Here is a 20,622-nt window from a genome sequence, read left to right as displayed (position 1 = left end):
ATAGATGCGATATTTAACTTAGAGCATTACGTAGCCATACGGGCTACATACAGGCCACTCCGAACTTGCCCAGTTGGTTTTTTACTAGTCATGCTCTAGCGGGCTAGTGTGCTGTAGGAAAATAAATATCGTGACAACCTTATTGATTATTGTGATTGATGATAATCGCATTTTCGACTATTTTTTATTTTTTTATTAATTTAAAAAAAAACAACCAGAATGTAGATTTCTCACTGTCGACGAAATTTTAGAGATAGCTTCATATAGACTCATTTTTCTTAGGCAAAAGGGTAGAATAGAGTTAAAAAGAGTTATATAAAACTCCCATTTCCTGATAACGTTTCTAAATATAACAAACGCATATAAGGGAGAGTTGATATCTTAGATGCAATAACAGCTACCTATGGAGGGATAATTAAATGAAGGGAAGGGGGGTGCCCTCGATTATTTAATTGGTCTATACAGTTAATAATTTTTCAAATTTGAATCCAATAATTTGCTAAAAAATATATCTCCAAATCATATATATCTTCATTCTTCTTAATGGTTGAGATACTGGCAATAGGTTAATTAATTAACCGGATCTTATACGGGTTCTCCGGGATCTTTAGAGATTTTTTCTATAAAAATAATTATCTTATTTCATTAATAAATAAATGAAATATGTTCCCGAATTGTTTCTAACTGTCCTAAATAATTATTGCCTGTAATGGATTAAAAAAGTTACTTTCTTGCACTTGTTGAAAGATATACATATTTAAAAATAGTGTAGAACCTGCTCTAACCAAATATGAAGAAACCAACAAAGCCTATAAAAGAAGCCCATCTTATCGAAATATAAATAATTTGGGACTTTTAAGAATATGACTTATATATACAAATAAGCCTTAACAGGGCTCTATATATCTACTCTCTAAAGCAGTGGGTATTTTTAATTACTATTAAGTCAAATGATGGAAAATTATGGACTGTATGTCCTCAAACCAAATAAATATTTTATTTTTTAATAAACGAGGGTTATTGCAATGGCGGATTCGTATCCCTACATAGGTGGGAAAACTCCCTTGATCTGGTAGTAACGGACATGATGGTATATTCTGGACTCAATGAGAATCGAATACCCTTTCCTAATGCGTGAATAACACCCATGGTGAATTAATCCGAGGATTTACGAAAAAAAAAACTAGATTATTGCTCTTATTTTAAGGAATCTCCAAAGGAAAACCAGTTAAAAGCAGTTTAATGAGCATATACCGATTCATGGGACTTCATACAAATAAAATATATCCTTTCCAAATTAGATTTCTTTAGGCTTAAAACAAACATAATTTTTCCGCAAAAATATATATTTTAGTTCAAACTTCGTTTTTTATTCATTCAATATTGCACTTTGAGCAAGTTTAAAAGTATTTGAGACAATAAGATACGGAATTTAAAGCTTTTTTTGGCAGAATTAAAGTAAAAAAAGGCTTCAAATGAGTTTAAATTTTTCAAAATACATGCTTTTCGTTGAAGGTTCGTACTTTAATAATTCAATATTGGACCTTGAGCACGTTAAATAAGTATTTTAGATAAGAAAATACAGCATTTGATGATTTTTTTTTTTTTTTTGCAGAATTAGAGTTTAAAATCTCTTAAATGTACATGTTTCTTTCAAAAAAATCGAATACATGTTTTAAGTATCAAATTTGTGTCTCAATCATTAAATTGAGACACTTAACGGTATTTGAGTTAAAAAATACCACATTTTAAGCTTTTTTGGCCGAATTAGACTTTAAAAGGTCTTAAAAGGAGTATAAATTTTGAAATATTCAAAATACAGATTTTGGGTATGAAATTTGTGTTTCAATCAGTAAATTGAGACAGTTAACGGTATTTGAGTTAAAAAATACCACATTTTAAGCTTTTTTGGCCGAATTAGAGTTTATAAGGTCTTAAAATGAGTATATATTTTGAAATACTCAAAATACATGTTTTTGGTATGAAATTTGTGTTAAATTTAAAGCTTTTTTTTTGGCAGAATTAGAGTTTAAAAGGTCCTAAAATGAGACTATATTTTGAAAAATTCAAAATACATGTTTTTAGTCTCAATTTTGTGTTTCAATCATTAAATTGAGAACACTTACGATATTTGAGCCAAGAAAATAGAACATTTAAAGCTTTTTGGACGAATTAGAATTTAAAAGTTCTTAAAATGAGCATATATTTTGAATAAAATCAAAAATACATGCTTTTGATATGAAATTTGTGTTTCAATTATTAAATTGAACACGTTAAAGGGTATTTGATACAACAAAAAACGCATTTAAAGCTTCTTTTTGCTGACAGAATTAGAGTTTAAAGGGTCTTAAAATGCGACTATATTTTTAAACAAATAAAAAATCCATATTTTTTGTCTCAAATTTGTGTTTGAATCATCAAATTGAGCACACTTAACCCGTATTTGGGCGAAAAAATACCACATTGTAAGTTCATTTCTTTATAGCAGAATTAGAGTTGAAAAGGTCTTAAAATGAGCATTTATTTTTGAACAAACCAAAATTACATGTTTTTCGTCTCAATTTTGTGTTTCAATCATTACATTGAGCACGTTTAAAGGTATTTGAGACAAGAAAATACCACATTTGAAGCTTGTTTTTGTCGGAATTAGAGTTTAAAAGGTCTTAAAATGAGACTCTATTTTTGAACAAATACAAAATACATGTTTTTTGTCTCAAATTTGTGTTTGAATCATCAAATTGAGCACACTTACCCGTATTTGGGCGAAAAAAATACCACATTGTAAGTTCTTTTCTTTATAGCAGAATTAGAGTTATAAAGGTCTTAAAATGAGCATTTATTTTTGAACAAATCAAAAATACATATTTTTCGTCTCAATTTTGTGTTTCAATCACTAACTTAACATTATTTAAGATAAGAAAATAGACCATTTAAAGCTTTTTTGCCAGAATTAGAGTTTAAAAGATCTTAAAATGAGCATATATTTTGAAAAAAATCAAAAATATATGTTTATTGTTTGAAATATGTGTTTCAATCATTACATTGAGCACGTTTAAAGGTATTTGAGAGAAGAAAATACTACATTTGAAGCTTGTTTTTTGTCGGAATTAGAGTTGAAAAGGTCTTAAAATGAGACTATATTTTTGAACAAATCAAAAATCCATGTTTTTTGTCTAAAATTTGTGTTTTACTCAATAGATTGAGTACGTTTAATTGTGCTTTAGAGAAGAAAATACCGTATTTAAAGCTTTTTGGGCAAAATTAGAGCGAAAAGGTTCTTAAACTATTCATATTTTCTTTGAGTGCCTTTTAAATTGTAAATTTATACTAAATAATGTAATTACCTGTGTAAAATAAATATCCATTCGCTTTTGAAGGGCAGAGTTGTCAAATACCCAGCCACATTCTAGGGGAAGAGGTAGCAATCCTTTGTCAAATCTTGGAGTGCTTAATATTCCAAATGGATGCCTCAAGGCATCCACTCTAATAAAAGATCCATTTCTACAAGTGAAAGCTTCTCCAATCTTTGTTGATATGAATAAACAGAGTAGAATAGCCAACATGGAAAAGAAGTTTGATTTTCCAGTCTGACCTACCTCTTGCGAAGGGCTAGAGCGAATGAGTTGTGGATTTGAAAATAAATGGGAAATAATCTTGGGAAAATAAAAGACGAGGAAAATGTAAGAGGGGAAATAGCGCGCTTTTTCCCCGATAGACAAAGAGAAAGGCAACAGTGCGAGAGAAGAAAAAAAAAACCAAACATGGCGGTAAATGCACTTATTTAGAAACTGCAAAAAGCGACGCTGTGTTTTAAGGTTTTAAAATCAAGTTGCTTTATGTTTAATGTCTAAGACGAAGCGCTCAAATTAGCGCTTCGTCTGAGGAATGCGAATATTTTTCTTTTTTTTTTGCTTTTGTGTGTGTCTTGAAGGATATTGACGCATGTATATTAGACAGATGTTAATAGAATATATGTGGTACTTTCGCATTTAAACAATCTAGAACAGTGGTTCCCAACCTGGGTGGTATCTGAGAAAGTGCATGGGGGCCCCTAAGGTATTCTAAAAAGTTATTTTAGGATACAAAATGTCTTTGTATTGTATTAAGTAAACCGTTCGGAGAGTTTTTCACTGGATGTCTTTTGTGAACAATATCTCACGATTAATACATGGCGTAATAAAAGAAGTTTAAAGTATGCTTAAAGCTTAAGGGGATGACTCATGAATTTAAAAAAAAATCAATAGCCGTTTTTACTTCTAAATATTTTGTATCATTTTTATGGCAAACTTTTGAAGCAAAAGTTCGGAGTTCAACAATTTTTTCTAGACTTTCTATTAAATTTCTCCACCTCCATTATGAATTATGGCTTCAATACGGGGACGAAGAGAAGCTAAGCTGTCCTTCATTAAGTCCGAGGATAAGTTGTTGCGCTCCTCCGTGATCAAGGCCTTCAGGGCCTTCACATTAAAGTTAGAAGTATTGTTCGTCTTCTTGGCTTCTAAGACACACCAAAGAGTCCAGGGGGTTCACGTCGAGTGATAATGATGAATAGAAGTCTACTAGTCAGAAAACAGCCATGTTCTCTCTGCAGAAATTCTGAACCTTCTTGTACTTGTGTGCCGGATGGAAGTCTTGATTAAATACATAGTTGTGCCTTGTCCTAGTTTGGTCCTAAATGTTTTCTCTACTTGAGCTCTTGATTCAGCCAAGAAGCCATCATTTCTACTGTACATAACAGCGTCCACTGTGAATATCTTCTTTCCTGAGATCAAACTTGTACACGTAGGAGATCGCACACTCTCTGCCGTTTGGTTTGTTGCTCGGGCATTGTTGAGTTCACAAAAACAAAAACACATCAAATTGGTAGCTTTTTGTAAGCTCTTTGGAATGGTGCCAAGTACAAAATTGTCAGATTTTTAAGCCTCAGGCTAGACGGCCTGGAACAGGAGTATAATGTTTTAGTCCTCACTCTGTACACATTAAAAAATTTCATTGACAGTTTTGTAATTAAAGTTAATCAACATAGAAACTTTTTCAACTCCTAAATATAGCAACAGAACTGAGAAGCTTCAAACTGATGCTGAATACAAGGGGCTCCTTATAGAAATAACCCGGAGGGGAAAAGTTCATTCATTCCTTTCTTCATCGCCTAAGTAATCTGAAAATAAAAAAAACTTTATTGAGACCTTCCAAACCAAGTTAAAATGGATTAAACCCGGATTGGTATACATCAATTCTGTAATCTATAAGGCAAATGGCTCAGACAGAGATTAGCGAAGCACGTCTCAAATCCAAGCAAAGGATAATAGAGAATGTCACTTCTGCAAAACAAAGTTGTTGGAGACCTCTTTTATATATTTTACAGTTGTCCCAAGATATTAACACTGATAAAAACGCTATAATCCCTTGTCCTAAAACAGTACAAAAGGGTTATCTGCAGGATGAGGCGGGAGGGGCTGCAGACTCCACCACAAATCAAGTAACTTTTGATTCTTATAAGATTTTTTTTTGGTGGGTTAGGATGAAAAATTTTAAACAAAAGTAGGGGTAAAAATTGGTAACAATAATTAATTGTAGTATGTAAAAGTACGCAAGATAATTTAATTTATACCACGTAACCTCTCCATAGACTTAAAAATAAATGAATATAAATGAAAAGATACTCATAGATACAAATAAAATATTTAAGTGTCCTAGATAGGAAAAAACATTAAATAGAAATGATGAATTCCAAAGTTTTAATAACTTCTATAATTTTATAATTCGAATATTGATACCTTATTTTTTCTCTCGATCTCCATGTCTGGATATCAATGATAATATTTGTCATACCTTTAATAACAATTTGTGATATCACGTTAATTATAATAAATTTTGATCTTTTAAATTGATAATTTGTTTTCTATATGTTGGGATCAGTTTATTTGAAATAGACATATACAGGGTGCGTCGTGGACAAAATCTGCTGCATTTTAAAGACGACATTACTCCGCCAGCTGATGTCTGATCTGTCTGTTTTTGGTGTTAAAATTTTTCCTGGATCATAGGCTTCAGTTATTTAATACCAAATTGTAGCAATAGCATCATTTTAAGTGCACAAGAAAAGTCATTATGTTCAATGAGAGAGATCGTAGGTGCGCTGCTATTCAGATTATGCTTAGTGATCACATGAAACTAAGCAATGCTGGCATCTCTGGCCTTCTGTCAATGCCAGTTAGAAGGGTCAGAAGTCTCAGGAAGCAGCTGGAGGAGTCATCGGACCCGAGGGACATTGTTGACAGGAAGAATAAGGAGGAGAAGAGCACCAGGACTGTCCGAGACGTACCCAGGGTCATGAACACCAAGTTTCCGGCCACTGTCATGGTCCTTGGGGACGTGTCAAGTGAGGGTCATGTCATGCCACCCTACATCTTCGAAACAGGACGTGGATGTGGCAGCAGGAATAGGCTCCGGCCCACAAAGCTATGCGGACGCAAGAATGGCTGAAAAGCAATGCTTTTGCGTTCGTGTCCTTCTCCTCTTGGCCTCCCTCATCACCGGATTTGAACCCGTTGGACTACTCTGTCTTGTCCTGCGTTGAGAAGATGACCAACCGCTCCTCCCATAACACCAAGCAGTCTCTCATTACCTGCCTCAAGGAGAAATCCAGTTAGATAGGAACAGCATAGAGCCAAAATGCCTGTTCTCGGTTTCGTAGCCCCATTGAACGGGGTTTGGCCGCAGACGGTGGCTACATTGAATATATAGCTGCTCTCTATCCTAATAAAGATATTCGTTTTTATTTTATCAATAAATATTATAAAATAAGCTTGAAGTTGTTGTTTTTTGAAGCGGCAGATTTTGTCCACGCACCCTGTATATATTTATTTTTTTAAATTAAATTTTTTTTGTGAATAGCTTTTTTGAATTTTTTTTCCAAAATATTTGAAATTTCATCATAAGTTTTTTTTTTTACAAATCGCTCTGGGTTTTTGAAACTGATTTCCAAAAAAATAATTTTTTGTAAATAACTACGGATTTTTGATTTTTATTTATAATACATTTTTAGTTTGGTGAAAAACTGTGGATTTAAAAAAAAAATCGAAAAAATTCAATATTTGAAACATTTTATATAAATAACTATAGATTTTTGAAATTAGAAAAAAAAAAATAATAACAATTTTTGGATAAAAAACAACTATAAGCCCCCGAACACCCCTGTATATAGTTAATCTTTAGCCTACAGATTGGCTTGTATAATTTTCACCTCTCTTCAAAGACACCTTTAAAATCAAATCTATTATTAAGGGGATCCAATGAGTTATTTACGGGGGGAAAAATTAATAATAAACCTATTCTGGATGGCTCGATAGTATTGTATCGTGAAGAGTAGAGTCAATGCGTGGCTTCACAAATGATGGAAGGACATGTCAACGTTTGTAAACAAAGACTAAACCCAATCTTCTGATAGAGAAAAAGATGGGAAAACGGATCGATAGGCCCTTTGATATCTACAGAGTTACTTTAATCAAGGACCCACTTCTCTCCTTTGTTTTCTAATATTTTATACCTAGCTTAATTTATGTTCAATCCGTATAATATTTAATTATATTGATTTGCTTTATTGTTAAAATACTTTATATTAAAAAAAAAAGTAACTTGTTCTCTTGAAAACAGCCTTAGTCTTAAGAGAACCTGGAGCCTCATTTAATACTAGTGTTTACTAATAGTGTAAAAATAGATTTTTTTTTAAAACATACTTTATATAATGAATTTAATTAACTTTTTTATAATTTGTCAGTGATTTGGCATCATTGATAGATTATAAAGGCTCATTTATTTTTTTGGAACTAGGGAGTTCAAACCGGTTAAAAAACTTGAGGTTAGAGCAATGTTTCCCTGTAGTTCGATTCCCATTTTAGTAAAAGTATAATATAAGTTTAAACTATCTAGTCTCACTCATTATAAACAGATCCCTAGCCTGCAGAGGTCCCACATTGCAAATATATATACATTTCGGTTTTGATAGCCATGAAGATTTCACACGTTGCGTGTGAAATCTTCATGGCTATCAAAACCGTAATACCGGAGCAGATGCTTACAGAAGAGAAATCGGTCACAGAGTTTGAGATCTGGGCTCTAGGTACTCTGTTTTGATCGATTCCAATTTCTCTGATTTAAGAACTGCCCCATCACTCGCTCATCCTTGTTGGACAGAGAGAGAGAATGAGGTATCCAGACGCTGAGAAGGTCTCATTAGTCAATATTCTGAAAACGACTGTGGGTGGTATGGAACGCTCAGCTGAGACCTCTCAAACGCTAAATCGGAGTTTGTTCTTTACCAGGTACTTGTCGGGACGATATTGTTTGTTGTCCTTGCCTCCCAGGGGTGTCCTGATAAGACACCTTTCTCGAGCTTAAAGGTGCCATCTTGGATCTTACCAACCCACTGAAGGATAGTTGCATGACTAGGAGAGGCATCAGGGTAAACGATAGTGAGGTCGATGTGGATCTCAGACACTGTTTTGCCCAGTTTCTGGCGTAGCAAATAGTACGAGCGAAAATTGTGAGTCTCCATGTTCGGGGACGAATAGAAAAACACGTGCAAATGTGGTATGTATGCATTAGGTATTTAGTCTCTGAATAACTATGGAATGTTTTTCCAGAATAAATATGCTGGTAGAAATTTGTAGCCAACTCTTCTCATTTCCCTCCAAACAAACCTGTCTCAATCATTTTGGCACAACCTATAACAAGGGTTATATCTTTAATTGTCTCTCTGCCTTTGGATGACTCATATTAAAAAAAAGACAAAGGTAATAAATATGTAGTGAGAAAATCCCTATTTTAGCTATAGTTTAGTAAACTAGGAGTATATTTGGAAAGGCAAAACGTGGCCCGGTATTTCCAAGTCAAATGGAACAAAATAAATGTCACCCGACCTTAATTAGATTTGAATGATTTTTGGCATACAAGCTCAAATTCATTTAGTAGATTAAATGTTCCTAATTTCAGTACATAAACCTGAGTCGTTCATGAGATATGGATACACGCCCCAGTGGTTTATTAGACTAAAATCTTCAGTGTTCCTTTAATTTCATATCAACAGACGCTACTGATTCTTGCATATTTTTGTATACAAAAGAGCTTACCTCTTGAAATTTTGTATTGAGCTATGTTGATGTGTGAAGATTCAAAAATGTAGTCTAAAGTACAATATTTAAACTTCTTATAACCTCAAATTTGATTTAAAGAAAAATATACTTGATCAAGAATAAGAAAAATTGCCCAACTCTTATGAATATGAAACTTTGGGAACATGTTTTAGATAGGCAGGGCTATAATTGTGTCAAAAATTGTCATGGTTTTTTTTTACCATAGCTTCCATGGGGGGGATATCAAGGTTAGGTTCCTCTTTTCCAGGAAATTAGTTCAATTTTACGTACTTAGTGTTCGACATTTTGTATGCTCTGTGTTTCTTCCTTCCTCTCTTTTGTTTTTCAGCTTTATGCCGGGAAACCATATTTTAAGAATATTTGTTTGATAAAAAGAAAATAATAATGGACACCATAAGGTCTTTTTAATAGAATCAGTCCATTTTCTTTTAAGGTAAAATCCCCCCTTCCCACCCAAAAATAAATGAATAACGAATTTTGTTTTTACTAGAAAAATTTAATATTTTTTTTTCTAATAAACTAATTTTTTTTTCGAATAATTTAAATTTCAGTGAAAAGCTATTTATTTTGAAATTTTTTCATCTAGACATTTAATTTTTGAATCTTTTTTTCAAAAAATTTCATTATTGACATTTAATTGCTTAAAAAATTTATTTATTTAATTTTTTGCAAAAAATGTATTTTTTTTATAAAATTTTTTATTTTTTTTTGTGAAAACTTGTGGAATTTGGAAATTTTCTCAAAATAAATTAATTTTTTGTAAATAGCTGTGGTTTAAAAATAAAATTTCTTTATTTGGGAGCAGTTTTGGATTTTTAATTTTTGAAATTTTTTTAAATAATTTAATTTTCTGTAAAAAACTATGCATTTTTCTTCAAAAAATTGAATATTTGAATCTTTTTTGACAAAATTTTATTTATTAAATTTTTTCTAAAATATGTATTTTTTGGAGAACATTTTTATTTTTTGTAAGTGCATGTTCCAAAAAATTTAATTTTTTTTAAATAGCTGTGTATTTTGGAAAAAATTAATTGTTTATTTTTTATTTCGTAAACAGTTCTGGATTTTTTTTTTACAAAAAATTTAGTTTTTAGAGAATAACTATGGGTTTTTGAATTTTTTTTTCCAAACAATTTAATTCATGTAAATAGTTTTGTATTTAAAAAAAAATTAAATGTCAAATTATATATTTGGATTATAATTTTGAAATTTTCGGATTTTTTTTCAAAAAAATTCCTCCCCAAATGCCACGATGTTCGCTGGGAACTTTCTCTGCATGACGCGGGCACATCCTTGGGGGAGAAAGACACCTTTTGGTTCTGTTGTTGCTCCTGGCGCAGATTTTAAGGGTGATTCCGTGCCTTTTCCTAATATTTGCAATAACGAATTCGTCAGCTGATTTTTTTCTAACTGCTCCAGGTTAGAATAACCTATTTAACAAAAAAAAATCGCTAGCCTAAGTACCCACGTTTACCCTAAAGATATATTTTTGAGGAATAACCTTTCTTATAAATATAGGTATAAGTCGAAGCAATCCTTTCTCTATTTAATGAGACTCATTGAGGAGGCCCTTTTCTATGTTTATTACCATTATTTTTCTTCATCTTCAAAAATTTTATTCATACTCTAATTGTTTTTGCCAAACAAAGAGGAGAGGCGTTTGAAGTGCTCAAAAATAACAGCTAAAAGATCATTTTTCAACAATTGATATATGTACGTTACACACTAGATTAATTAATTACGAGGGTCGTTTGAAATGTCCGAAAGATGGCTCTACTGGCACGTATTGAGGTTATGCCAAATTATTAGCATCTTTTGGAAGAAAGCACACGAATTTTCAACCATATCAGTATATCTCTTTCTGTTTTGGATTTGTTTAAATCAAGGAACGATCTTTGCCATTTTTGACACAGATTCCCCCATTATTTAGATTATTATTTGCTTTCAGGAGTGTAGTGATGTATCCATGTTTCATACAGAGTGACAAAAGGACGCTTAATGTCCTGCAGATTCTACTGAATCTGCAGGATATCGTTTTTGGTCAAGTCTGAGCACCCATCCTGTAGATACAAAATAGTATGTGTCCATTCATCCGTGATCCCCAGTACTAGCAATCTCACGCATCTTCATTCCTTTATCATGTATCAGCGTATCATGGTTTTTATGAATGATTTATGGAGTAGTATCCTTAGCAGGGCATCATTTGTGCCCACTCCAAAAGTTTTAAAACTACTTGTAAGCTGTTCTAATCAAAGGTGCAGAGCCCCTGTAATGTTTATCAAGCTTCTTTTTAGTCTCCTGAGGGGGTTTCGCCTTTCATAAAGTAATGTTTCATCAACCCACTAAATTCTTTTTCGACCATTTTTTGAAAATCAATCCACTTCCTCAATTCAGAAAGGCAAGACGGATCTGGCTGAAAGTTGTTGTGTGGTCTCCCAAGAGATGCTGCTATTTAAACATAACCTCGATCCACTCCAGTAGGACCATCAGTTGGACTTTGCCCGCACTTTTCAAACACCTCATGTATATTTAATAGGCTCAACCCTCCATGACTTCTATCCTTATTCTAAAGGGAGTACTTCCTAACCGGTTTCTTAGGCACGCAACCATTAAAATGGATATTTTTGGAATATAAGGTACATCTTTTAAGATCTTTGGAATTTTTGACTGGCATTCTTCTGTTCCCACAAACTGTTTTAATATACACAGAGTAGTGAGCTTACTTTTCTAATACATTCCAAATCTGATTGAACATTTGTGTGCTCATAAAATATGTAAAGTAACACTTAGGAAGTCCTGGGTGGACTCAGAGTAGAATTGAGGATCGACATCGGAACAACTGAGATGCAAGCCTTAGCACATTGTGTTCAACAGAGTAATTTTGTCCGAGTGTGTTTTTCATTCAGCTACGTCGTTCCACTATATGCCTTTTTATTTATTTCTGGTCCCATTTTAACATTCAAAAGTTGACTATTCCTCTTAATGTTGATAAAAACCGTTTTCATTTTTATAGAACTTTTTTTTTTCTTGTCCGTAACGTGAGAACACCCTAATGAGGCACAAATGATTCAGCAAAGGTATCACCTCTCAAAAAAGGTTTAATATGAAGTTCTGCTCCTTGTTTTTCATGCATAAGAAATTGGAAATTCCCAAAAGAGAAATGACATTCAACTCCTCTGATGGTGAAATCATATATCTTTAGGATCATTTTTCATTACAAAACAAAAAAGTGAGCATGTAAGACGGAAAAACGTATTTTAATGACTAAAATTAGATTCTTTTTTCTTTTTTTTTTAAATTAGAAAATAAGAATGGTCAATCTGTAAATTAAATAATGCATTTTCTGTCAAAAAAATTGCAACTTGTACAATTTTCTTATACATGTTAAAATTTGTATAATCATTGTAACTTGTACACAACATATACAGGCACAAAATGCATAGAAAAACGGTATTAATGACAGAATAGGAACTACCTTTTAAGAAAAGAAAGTTCATTCATTGAAATATGCACAACATTGATGCACAAGAACTTTGCCTTTTCTTAAAAACCCAAGTATTTAAGATATAAATATGTAAAATTATTATTTCTTTAAATTTAAATTAAAAGAGGAAAGAAATAAGCAGTACTCTGCAAATTTTTATTTCACTCAAAGGGCTAACCTTAAATGATTTCAATCTGGAAATTCAAAATCCTAAAAAACAATCACTCTTCAAAAATAACATCCCACAAAGTACGATATCAAACTATAAAAGAACTCCTGGTAACAATTTTTGCATCATTTTGCAAAATAATTAAGCCCAAACAATAAAGAGAAATCAAATTAAAATGCAAATCCCTCTTGTTGTTCGAAATCCATGAATTAATGAAAATATTCTACTTAAAACCTATATACTATATTTTTTTAATGGACAAAAATAATTATCAAACTTCTGGCTTTATAATTTTGAATAAAGTACTTTCATTAACTACATGACTTTTCATAGAAAATCTATAGAAACTACTCATAATTTGAAAATTAGAGTTTAATTAACTTGAACCCCTCACAAGTCAAACTTTTTAATAGTGGATCACTTTATTGATACAAAAAATGGGTTACCCTCATTTATTAGGAGCATATTTTTGGATTACTTTATAAAACAAAACCCAAATTAGATCATTTTTTTCTACATACAACTATGTTTTTCCTGTTATTAAATGTTCAACATTGGTTTTTTGCTCAAAATGTTATACATTTTGCTTATATTACATCCCAATTATCCGACATTTTGGTTTTGTAACCAATTGTATATGCTTTAATATATGGAATTATGAATTAATTTCAATCATTCAACCTTCATTAATTATTGACTTAGTAAGTGTTTAAATATCAATGGACCATCCGATAATATAATTGAATCTCTATTAATTACCTCAATACGAAGCCTAAATCCCTCGCGGTCCTTTTCTTTGGAGTCAGACTCGAGCCACTTGGTCCACTCCTTCTTGATGGAATCCTCTAGAGGCTGGTGTGAGAAGTAAGCCACATTAGACGCACTTAGATAGAGTAGCCTACGGGGTTCGCTTCTGAAGAGGTGGGGGGACACATGCTGAGGTATCAAAAGTCTGTAAATCTGTCTCTTAGGAAGGCCTGGATCTTAGTGCTGTGATGACACGGAGCTATGTCTTGAGTGAAGACAAGCAAATGTGTCCCCGAACTGATCTTCTGCCCAAGTTAATTGTAAGGATCTACCGTATTGAGCCGGGGTGGCTCAACAAAAATGATAGTGTAGACTTCACCTGTACTGACCACAACACCCCTAAGACCATGGTGAATAAATCCCTGGGACAATAAAGTATGTATGGTTGCACTGAAGCTCCTTAGATTCGGCCATGGGGAACCAGCTGACGTGGGAGAAGCTTTAATGTTTTACTCCTTTGTTGCTCCGTTTGACTCGTTCTTATTTGTTTTGTTTTTATTACGTCGAAACTTTACAAAAGGAATCTACATTCAGAAAACTTATCTTTCACCGAATTTCCAATTTATTAAAATTTAAAATAAGATATTATTCTAGATGAATCAGATCACATTTTTGCTTCATTTTCTGAGTTGTCCTCACAGTTCAATCCCTCGAAGAAACTCTTCTCTAAAAATTGAAATGGAAGCCTCCTTAATAATAGGAGTATGCCTATCTATCAAATATGTCTGTTTGTAATTGAGAATATTTATGAAGATGCATGTAAATAAGACACAGACACACATGAACGGGGAATCTATGACCAACTACTGTTTTTTGTCATTATGATTGATATAATTGATATTATTTTCATTTTTGTATGTACAAAGGCACGAATGAAAAAAATAAGCTTTGAATGATACAAAAGCAACTAAAAAGACAATTCTACTCCCATAGATCAATCAACTCTAAGCAAACGATTAGTCCTACATATTAGAAGTAGAAACATATTGTAAGTGTCGCGTTTTTTTTCCAAAATATTTAATATTTGAAATTTAATTTTTGAATTTTTTTTTTTTCAAAAAACTTCAATTTTCTCTTAATAACTATAAATTCTTTAAAAAATTACTCAAAATTTAATTTTGGGTGAATATTTATAGATTTTTTACATTTTTTCCCAGAAAAATTAATATTTGAAATTGAAGCCTTGAAATTTTTTTGAATCGCTATAGATTTTTGATTTTTTTTTATAAAAAGTTTAATTTGTAGTAAATAGCTGTGGATTTTAGAAATTTTTTTCCAAAAGATTATATAAATGATTTTTTTTTTTAATTTAATATTTGAAATTTCATTTTTCAAATATTTTCTGGAAAATTTAATTTTCTCTGAATTAGTTTTTGTTTATAAAGTCAAAAAAGATATGTTGTGGGTTGTCAACATTAAAATAAATTTGAACAAAAATCATATGAAAGGAACAAGTCCCAATTTGTTTTTGAACTTTATATTTGACATCACATCCCTTAATAAATTGAAAAAATTAAATTTGTTGATTTAAAATAGTGCTTGGTACTTGTGCCTTAAACTTTTTTTTGTCCCAGAACAATTTGATTTAAAGCCATTTTGCCCTAATATATGTAAATGAAGTTGATATTGTTCATTTTTGATTAAAATTGATGTTGCTTTTGAATATGTAATTTTCAAGATACGTACAGTGTATTACTTTAAAACACATTAAATATATGTTTTTTGTTGGAATAATTATAGGATTATGCTCTGGCCTCAAATTATGCTCTTTCGTCAATCCAAGAGTCGTTTCCAATATGAAAAATACATCATGCCTAATGATAAGTAATAACAGCACTTCCTCTATTCGAAATTATTTGGTGTCTGGTTTGAATTCACTATATAGTAAGATTTTTGTTGGTGTGTGCATTGAAATTTTGGGTGGGTGATACCATCAACTAACAGAAAACAAACTTTTAATGGGTTTTACAGTAATACACATTAAATATTTTGATTAAAACATTCCAAGGGAACATTTATTTGATCGAAAAATAACAAAAAACGTTGTATAAATCTCATTTATTTATATATGAAGGCAAAATGTCCTGGAGGCAAAAAAGGTTTAGAGCAAAATGTCCTGGAGGCAAAAAAGGTTTAGAGCAAAATGTCCTGAAACAAAATAGTTTAAGGTAAAAAGTTAGTGTTGGGTTTCGATCTCTTATATGTATGCAGTATTTGTTCTAGACTGGTTCGTATACTTTTGAGATTTTCTTGAAAAAAAAAAGAATCCCAGTTGGTCTAGAAAAAAAGATGGTCTCTCATAATATATGAGCCCAAAAAATCGGTCCATAAATTGAGACCCATAAAAAATCTGGTCCACTGTCTGAGACTCCGATTTGGACCGAAACCCCGGTCCAAATCCGTCAAGAAAAAATCCCTTAAGACCGAACTGAAAAAAAGAATTCGGTACTGTACCGAGTCTCAGCACAATTAAACGTATTTAGCACCTATACAAATAGTTGCAGAGGACTACATTGAAAATTGATTTATTATATATTAGTCTTTGCAAGGGAGTCCACAGGGGTTGTTATAGAGGGGCAGACCCTCCCTCCAATTAATGAATTTTTGCTTTTTACTCTAGCTAATGCCTAAGACAACCATTTATAATAATCGTTTTTGGACTGTTCTTCTGTTTCAGTCTACATACCTGGCAAAAAATTCACTGGGGGCATCCGCTAACTCCAATAAGAGCCGTCCAATAATAAAAATGTGATCAGCGCACTGTTATATCTGCACATGTCTCGCAACCATAGTCATAGGAGTATGATGACTCTAAGAAAGAGACAGTCGGTCTGGGGAACAAGAAAGGCATGTATGTCCTCCCAGTATTGATAATTCACGGGGGTAGCAAATTGAGAAATAAGGAATAGTTAGATTAAAATGTACTTTGTCTTAAAAGATAAAACAATGATCCAGTTTATTCGAGACAAAATAATAATTGTTGCAAATGGGAAGTAAATTTTGTTAATCTGTAGTCTAGAGTGTACTTTATCGCAATTTTAAATCAAAATTGATTGATTACCGATTAGATTATTTAGTGTGAGTAGCACCACGGTCGTGGGTTTTTTTTTTTCAAATCTTAATATATACACGCTATCTTAAAGATAGCCAATGAAAAATTAAAAAGATTTTATTAATATTTAGCGTATTAATGTTAAAATTTCTAACTAAAACGATTTACTATCAACTATAATTATATATAATTAAATTTCTATTGTTAAACCTCCTTGTATACAACATTTTTTATAGTTTCTGTCCATTGGATATAAATATAATCAAACCAGCACCCCGTTTCGACACTCGCGAAAATGCAACATATGACAAATGCCCATATGAAAATACTATTTTTTGTAAATATAAAGGAATTTATTCAAATGTTTAACCCTGTGATTTATTTATAGTCATTGCAATTGTTAACCCCCCATAGTCTTTTTTCAACCATAAAGATACATACTACGACTAACTTGCTAATCCTCTTCCTAATTACCTTTTTTATTTGTATTTAATATAAGTTCTCATAGTACAATAATTCGTTTTTTTGCTGGACTTTTGAATCAACAACCATTACCTTACCAAAACTTTGAGAAACGGGGAATCCATCTCATTTTATGAAACAAATCAACTTATTCGTCAAAAATGAAACTTGTTCTCCAGAGACCAGGAATCGTTTCTGAATTAAACAACACCTTACGTACGTAACGTAAAATAATTTTAAACTACATTTATTTTATGTCTAAAGTCGTTTCCGTTTTTAAAATAAATGTGGGTTAATACTTGTTTTTCTATGCGGAACGTACATCAGACCCATACATAAATTATTTTAGTACTATGTAGGAATTTATGGGTGAAAGGTGTTATATTAGTTTAAAATAATTTTTGCCACTTTTTCAATTTTCTTTTTTTTCGTTAGCCATTTTTCTAACACCGACAAAGTCATTTGAATTTTAAATAAGTGTAAGCCCTTGTTGGACTCCCAGTATAGTTGTGGATTGACAGCTTGTAGCTTATCTAATACAATGTGTTAACAGCTAAGCTGCTTTTCTCCCAAGCCATTCTTCAAATGGTCAAATGTCTTTGGTTTTTTTATTTTTACACACTCAGGAGTCATATTTTTTCCAAGTCTGATAATTCTTCCATTGTAAGAAAGTTTGTTTTGTAGCAAAATGTAAGTAACTAAATGTGAGATATATTTGATTGTTCACGTTTCTATGAAATAGCTTCTCAAAAATAATGAACAAAACAAAAATAACATGATTACTATTGGCAATTGAATTATTAGGTCCAATTTCAATTAAGTCAAATTCATCTTCAGAATATTTCAACACCACGCAACTAACAAACAAGTGCTTTCCTTTCTACTTCATCTAGTTTTGTTTTGTTTGTTTGTTTTTTTAATGAATGTTTGAAGCATGGTCTACTTGTTTTTAAATTTGCTGATTCTTCCCAAGTATGTGGGGGACTGTTGCGTCTTGACGAGGGAGAGACACAAGCTTATTTATAATAGGAGAGATCCAGGATGACTGAGAGAAATGAGGAGAAGAAATGACGTGGAGGAATAAAGCTACACAGTTTATATGTTCATGTGTATTCTAACTATACTCTAATATATTTACAAAAGACGAGACTATTTATAATACGTAAAACAGAGTACTTATAATACATAGACGAATATACAAGAAGATAAAAACATGTAAGGAAATATTAAATACATAACATCACCCCCCCAAGCACCAAATCCATGGCGGTGCTTACACAGGTTCCTCTCCAAACAGCAGCCTAAGATCCGATCCATGTCCAGGCGCGGACCCTTCCTTGTACTGCAAAACTTTATCTCCATAGACGTGCCGTGCTCTCAGCACGACCGGAAATAATAAAGGTTTTAAGGACCCGAGCACCTTGCTCGTCCCTGGGAGAAATAACATTCACCCTTGTTGAGGTTTTAAGGATCCGAGCACCCTGCTCGTCCCTGGGAGAAATAACATTCACCCTTGTTGAGGTTTTAAGGACCCGAGCACCCTGCTCGTCCCTGGGAGACATCTTGCTCGATGTACCCTCATCCAACTCGGGATGATCCAGAAGAGAGACCGTTCCACATCCATTAACCAATGATGTGAACGGGAGAGTAGGAACAGTAGAGAACCAAAATTGCGTAGGAATAAACCCATTTTTAATTATGTGGTCCCTGACCCGGACACACACTTCACTTCTTGAAAATGACCAAGGTTCTCTTCCTTCCTCCACGAGGCCCAAACTGAGGCACAGGTCCATATTGCTCCGCCTTCTGCAGACGAACGAGCGTTCTCCCCATCGACGAAAAAGGGCTACCCAACTCCAACAGGGCTAGCTTCGCCGACGATCCCACAGCAGGGAGGTCACGTGATCCTGATCCCATCCTCGTCGCCAATGTTGCGTCTTGACGAACGAGAGTCAAACTTCTTTATAAGGTGGAGAGATCCAGGATGACCGAGAGACACGAGGAGAAAATTCACGTGGAGGAATAATGCTACACAGTTTATAAGATCATGTGTATTCTAACTATACTCTAATATATTTACAAAAGACGAGACTATTTATAATACGTAAAACACAGTACTTATAATACATAGACGAATATACAAGAAGATAAAAACATGTAAGGAAATATTAAATACATAACAGGGACATAATCCAAGAAGATTCCTTTGTTTAAAAAAATGAAGAAATATGAGGGTTTGGTCATATTGATAGTCATGAAAATCTTGTGCATTTTGGGCATTAAGGTGTTCCTTATTTTTAACTTTGTTGAAATTTCCAGGCTGCCGCGTGAAAATCCGTTCCTATTAATAAAAAAAAATCAATTGGCAAAGTTTCAGCGAAATTTAAAAATATTTAGAGGTAGCTCTCTGGCCTTAAAGTTTATAAAAATTGCCTTTTTTTTTTTTTTAAATCATTATCATGAAAACAGTATGTATATCTTGAGTGTGACATACTATTGAACTATGTACAGTTCTTGACTCGTAATTAGTTTTGTTTCTTGTTTGCCTTATTTTTTAAAATCTTTTGAATAGTAGAACCTCAGGAAAAGTGGTATGTCCCATGCATGCATACAAAACTGAGCTAATTATAAATTCCGTAATGTGATGCCTACATGGAAACGGTTATAAGTTTTTATCAAACATTTTCTCTAATAAAACACAAGTGTCAGCTTTTCTACCTGTGTTTGTGTTATGTATTTAATATGTCCTTTCTGGTTTTTATCTTCTTGTATATTCGTCTATGTATTATAAGTACTGAGTTTTACGTATTATAAATAGTGTCGTCTTTTGTAAATATATCAGAGTATAGTTAGAATACACATGATCATATAAACAGTGTGTAGTTTCATTCCTCCACGTCATTCTTCCTCTCATCTCTCCCGGTCATCCTGGATCTCTCCTATTATAAATAAGATTGTGTCTCTCCCTCGTCAAGACGCAACAGTTTGAGCTAGTTGTATCAAAACACATGGCATTAATATTGTTTACTACTCCCCAATCTGGAACGGCTTCAAAAATTGCAGTGGCAAAACATATACCAGGTAGAAGCTTAGTAACACAAAATAATTTGGAAATTCCTCTTCCATAAATGACTATTTGGAGGACATAAGGAGGATTAGATTGGACATCTTTTTACTATCACGTTGGATTACCACAATGGATTTTTTTATCTACATTCAATTCTCTTACTACGAATAGTAATTTGGCTAAGAACAAACTCATAAATGCTTTCGCCCACACTCTTGACTGATTCTGTTTATAATAAAAAAATAATTTTTTAAGAATAACTATGGGTTTTTGAAATATATTGTGAATAGCTGTGGATTAAAAAGAAAAAGATTAAACATCAAATTGTATATTTGAAATGTTTGTCAAAAAATTTTATATTTGAAATTAAATCTTTCAAATTTTTTTCACTTGTAACAAGCCCCCATAAAAAATAAAATATTTCCA

At 32.4% G+C, this 20,622-nt stretch overlaps 1 protein-coding gene across 1 annotated transcript in view; it reads right to left on the bottom strand.

The window, feature by feature from the left end:
* The window catches only part of LOC121130056 (uncharacterized), an 81,062-nt gene extending 77,447 nt beyond the window's left edge, over positions 1-3,615 (bottom strand). The window contains exon 1 of the mRNA XM_040725752.2: positions 3,345-3,615. Within this exon, the coding sequence (XP_040581686.2) occupies positions 3,345-3,563 (219 nt within the window). The 5' untranslated portion in view covers positions 3,564-3,615. The remainder of the gene's footprint in view (positions 1-3,344) is intronic.
* Between the last annotated feature and the right edge of the window lie 17,007 nt (positions 3,616-20,622).

The sequence above is a fragment of the Lepeophtheirus salmonis genome, chromosome Z (genome assembly GCF_016086655.4).
Source record: "Lepeophtheirus salmonis chromosome Z, UVic_Lsal_1.4, whole genome shotgun sequence".
NCBI classification, from domain to species: Eukaryota; Metazoa; Arthropoda; class Copepoda; order Siphonostomatoida; family Caligidae; genus Lepeophtheirus; species Lepeophtheirus salmonis.
Note: the sequence above shows the minus strand (reverse complement) of the source record. Positions and strands in the feature narration are given on the sequence as shown.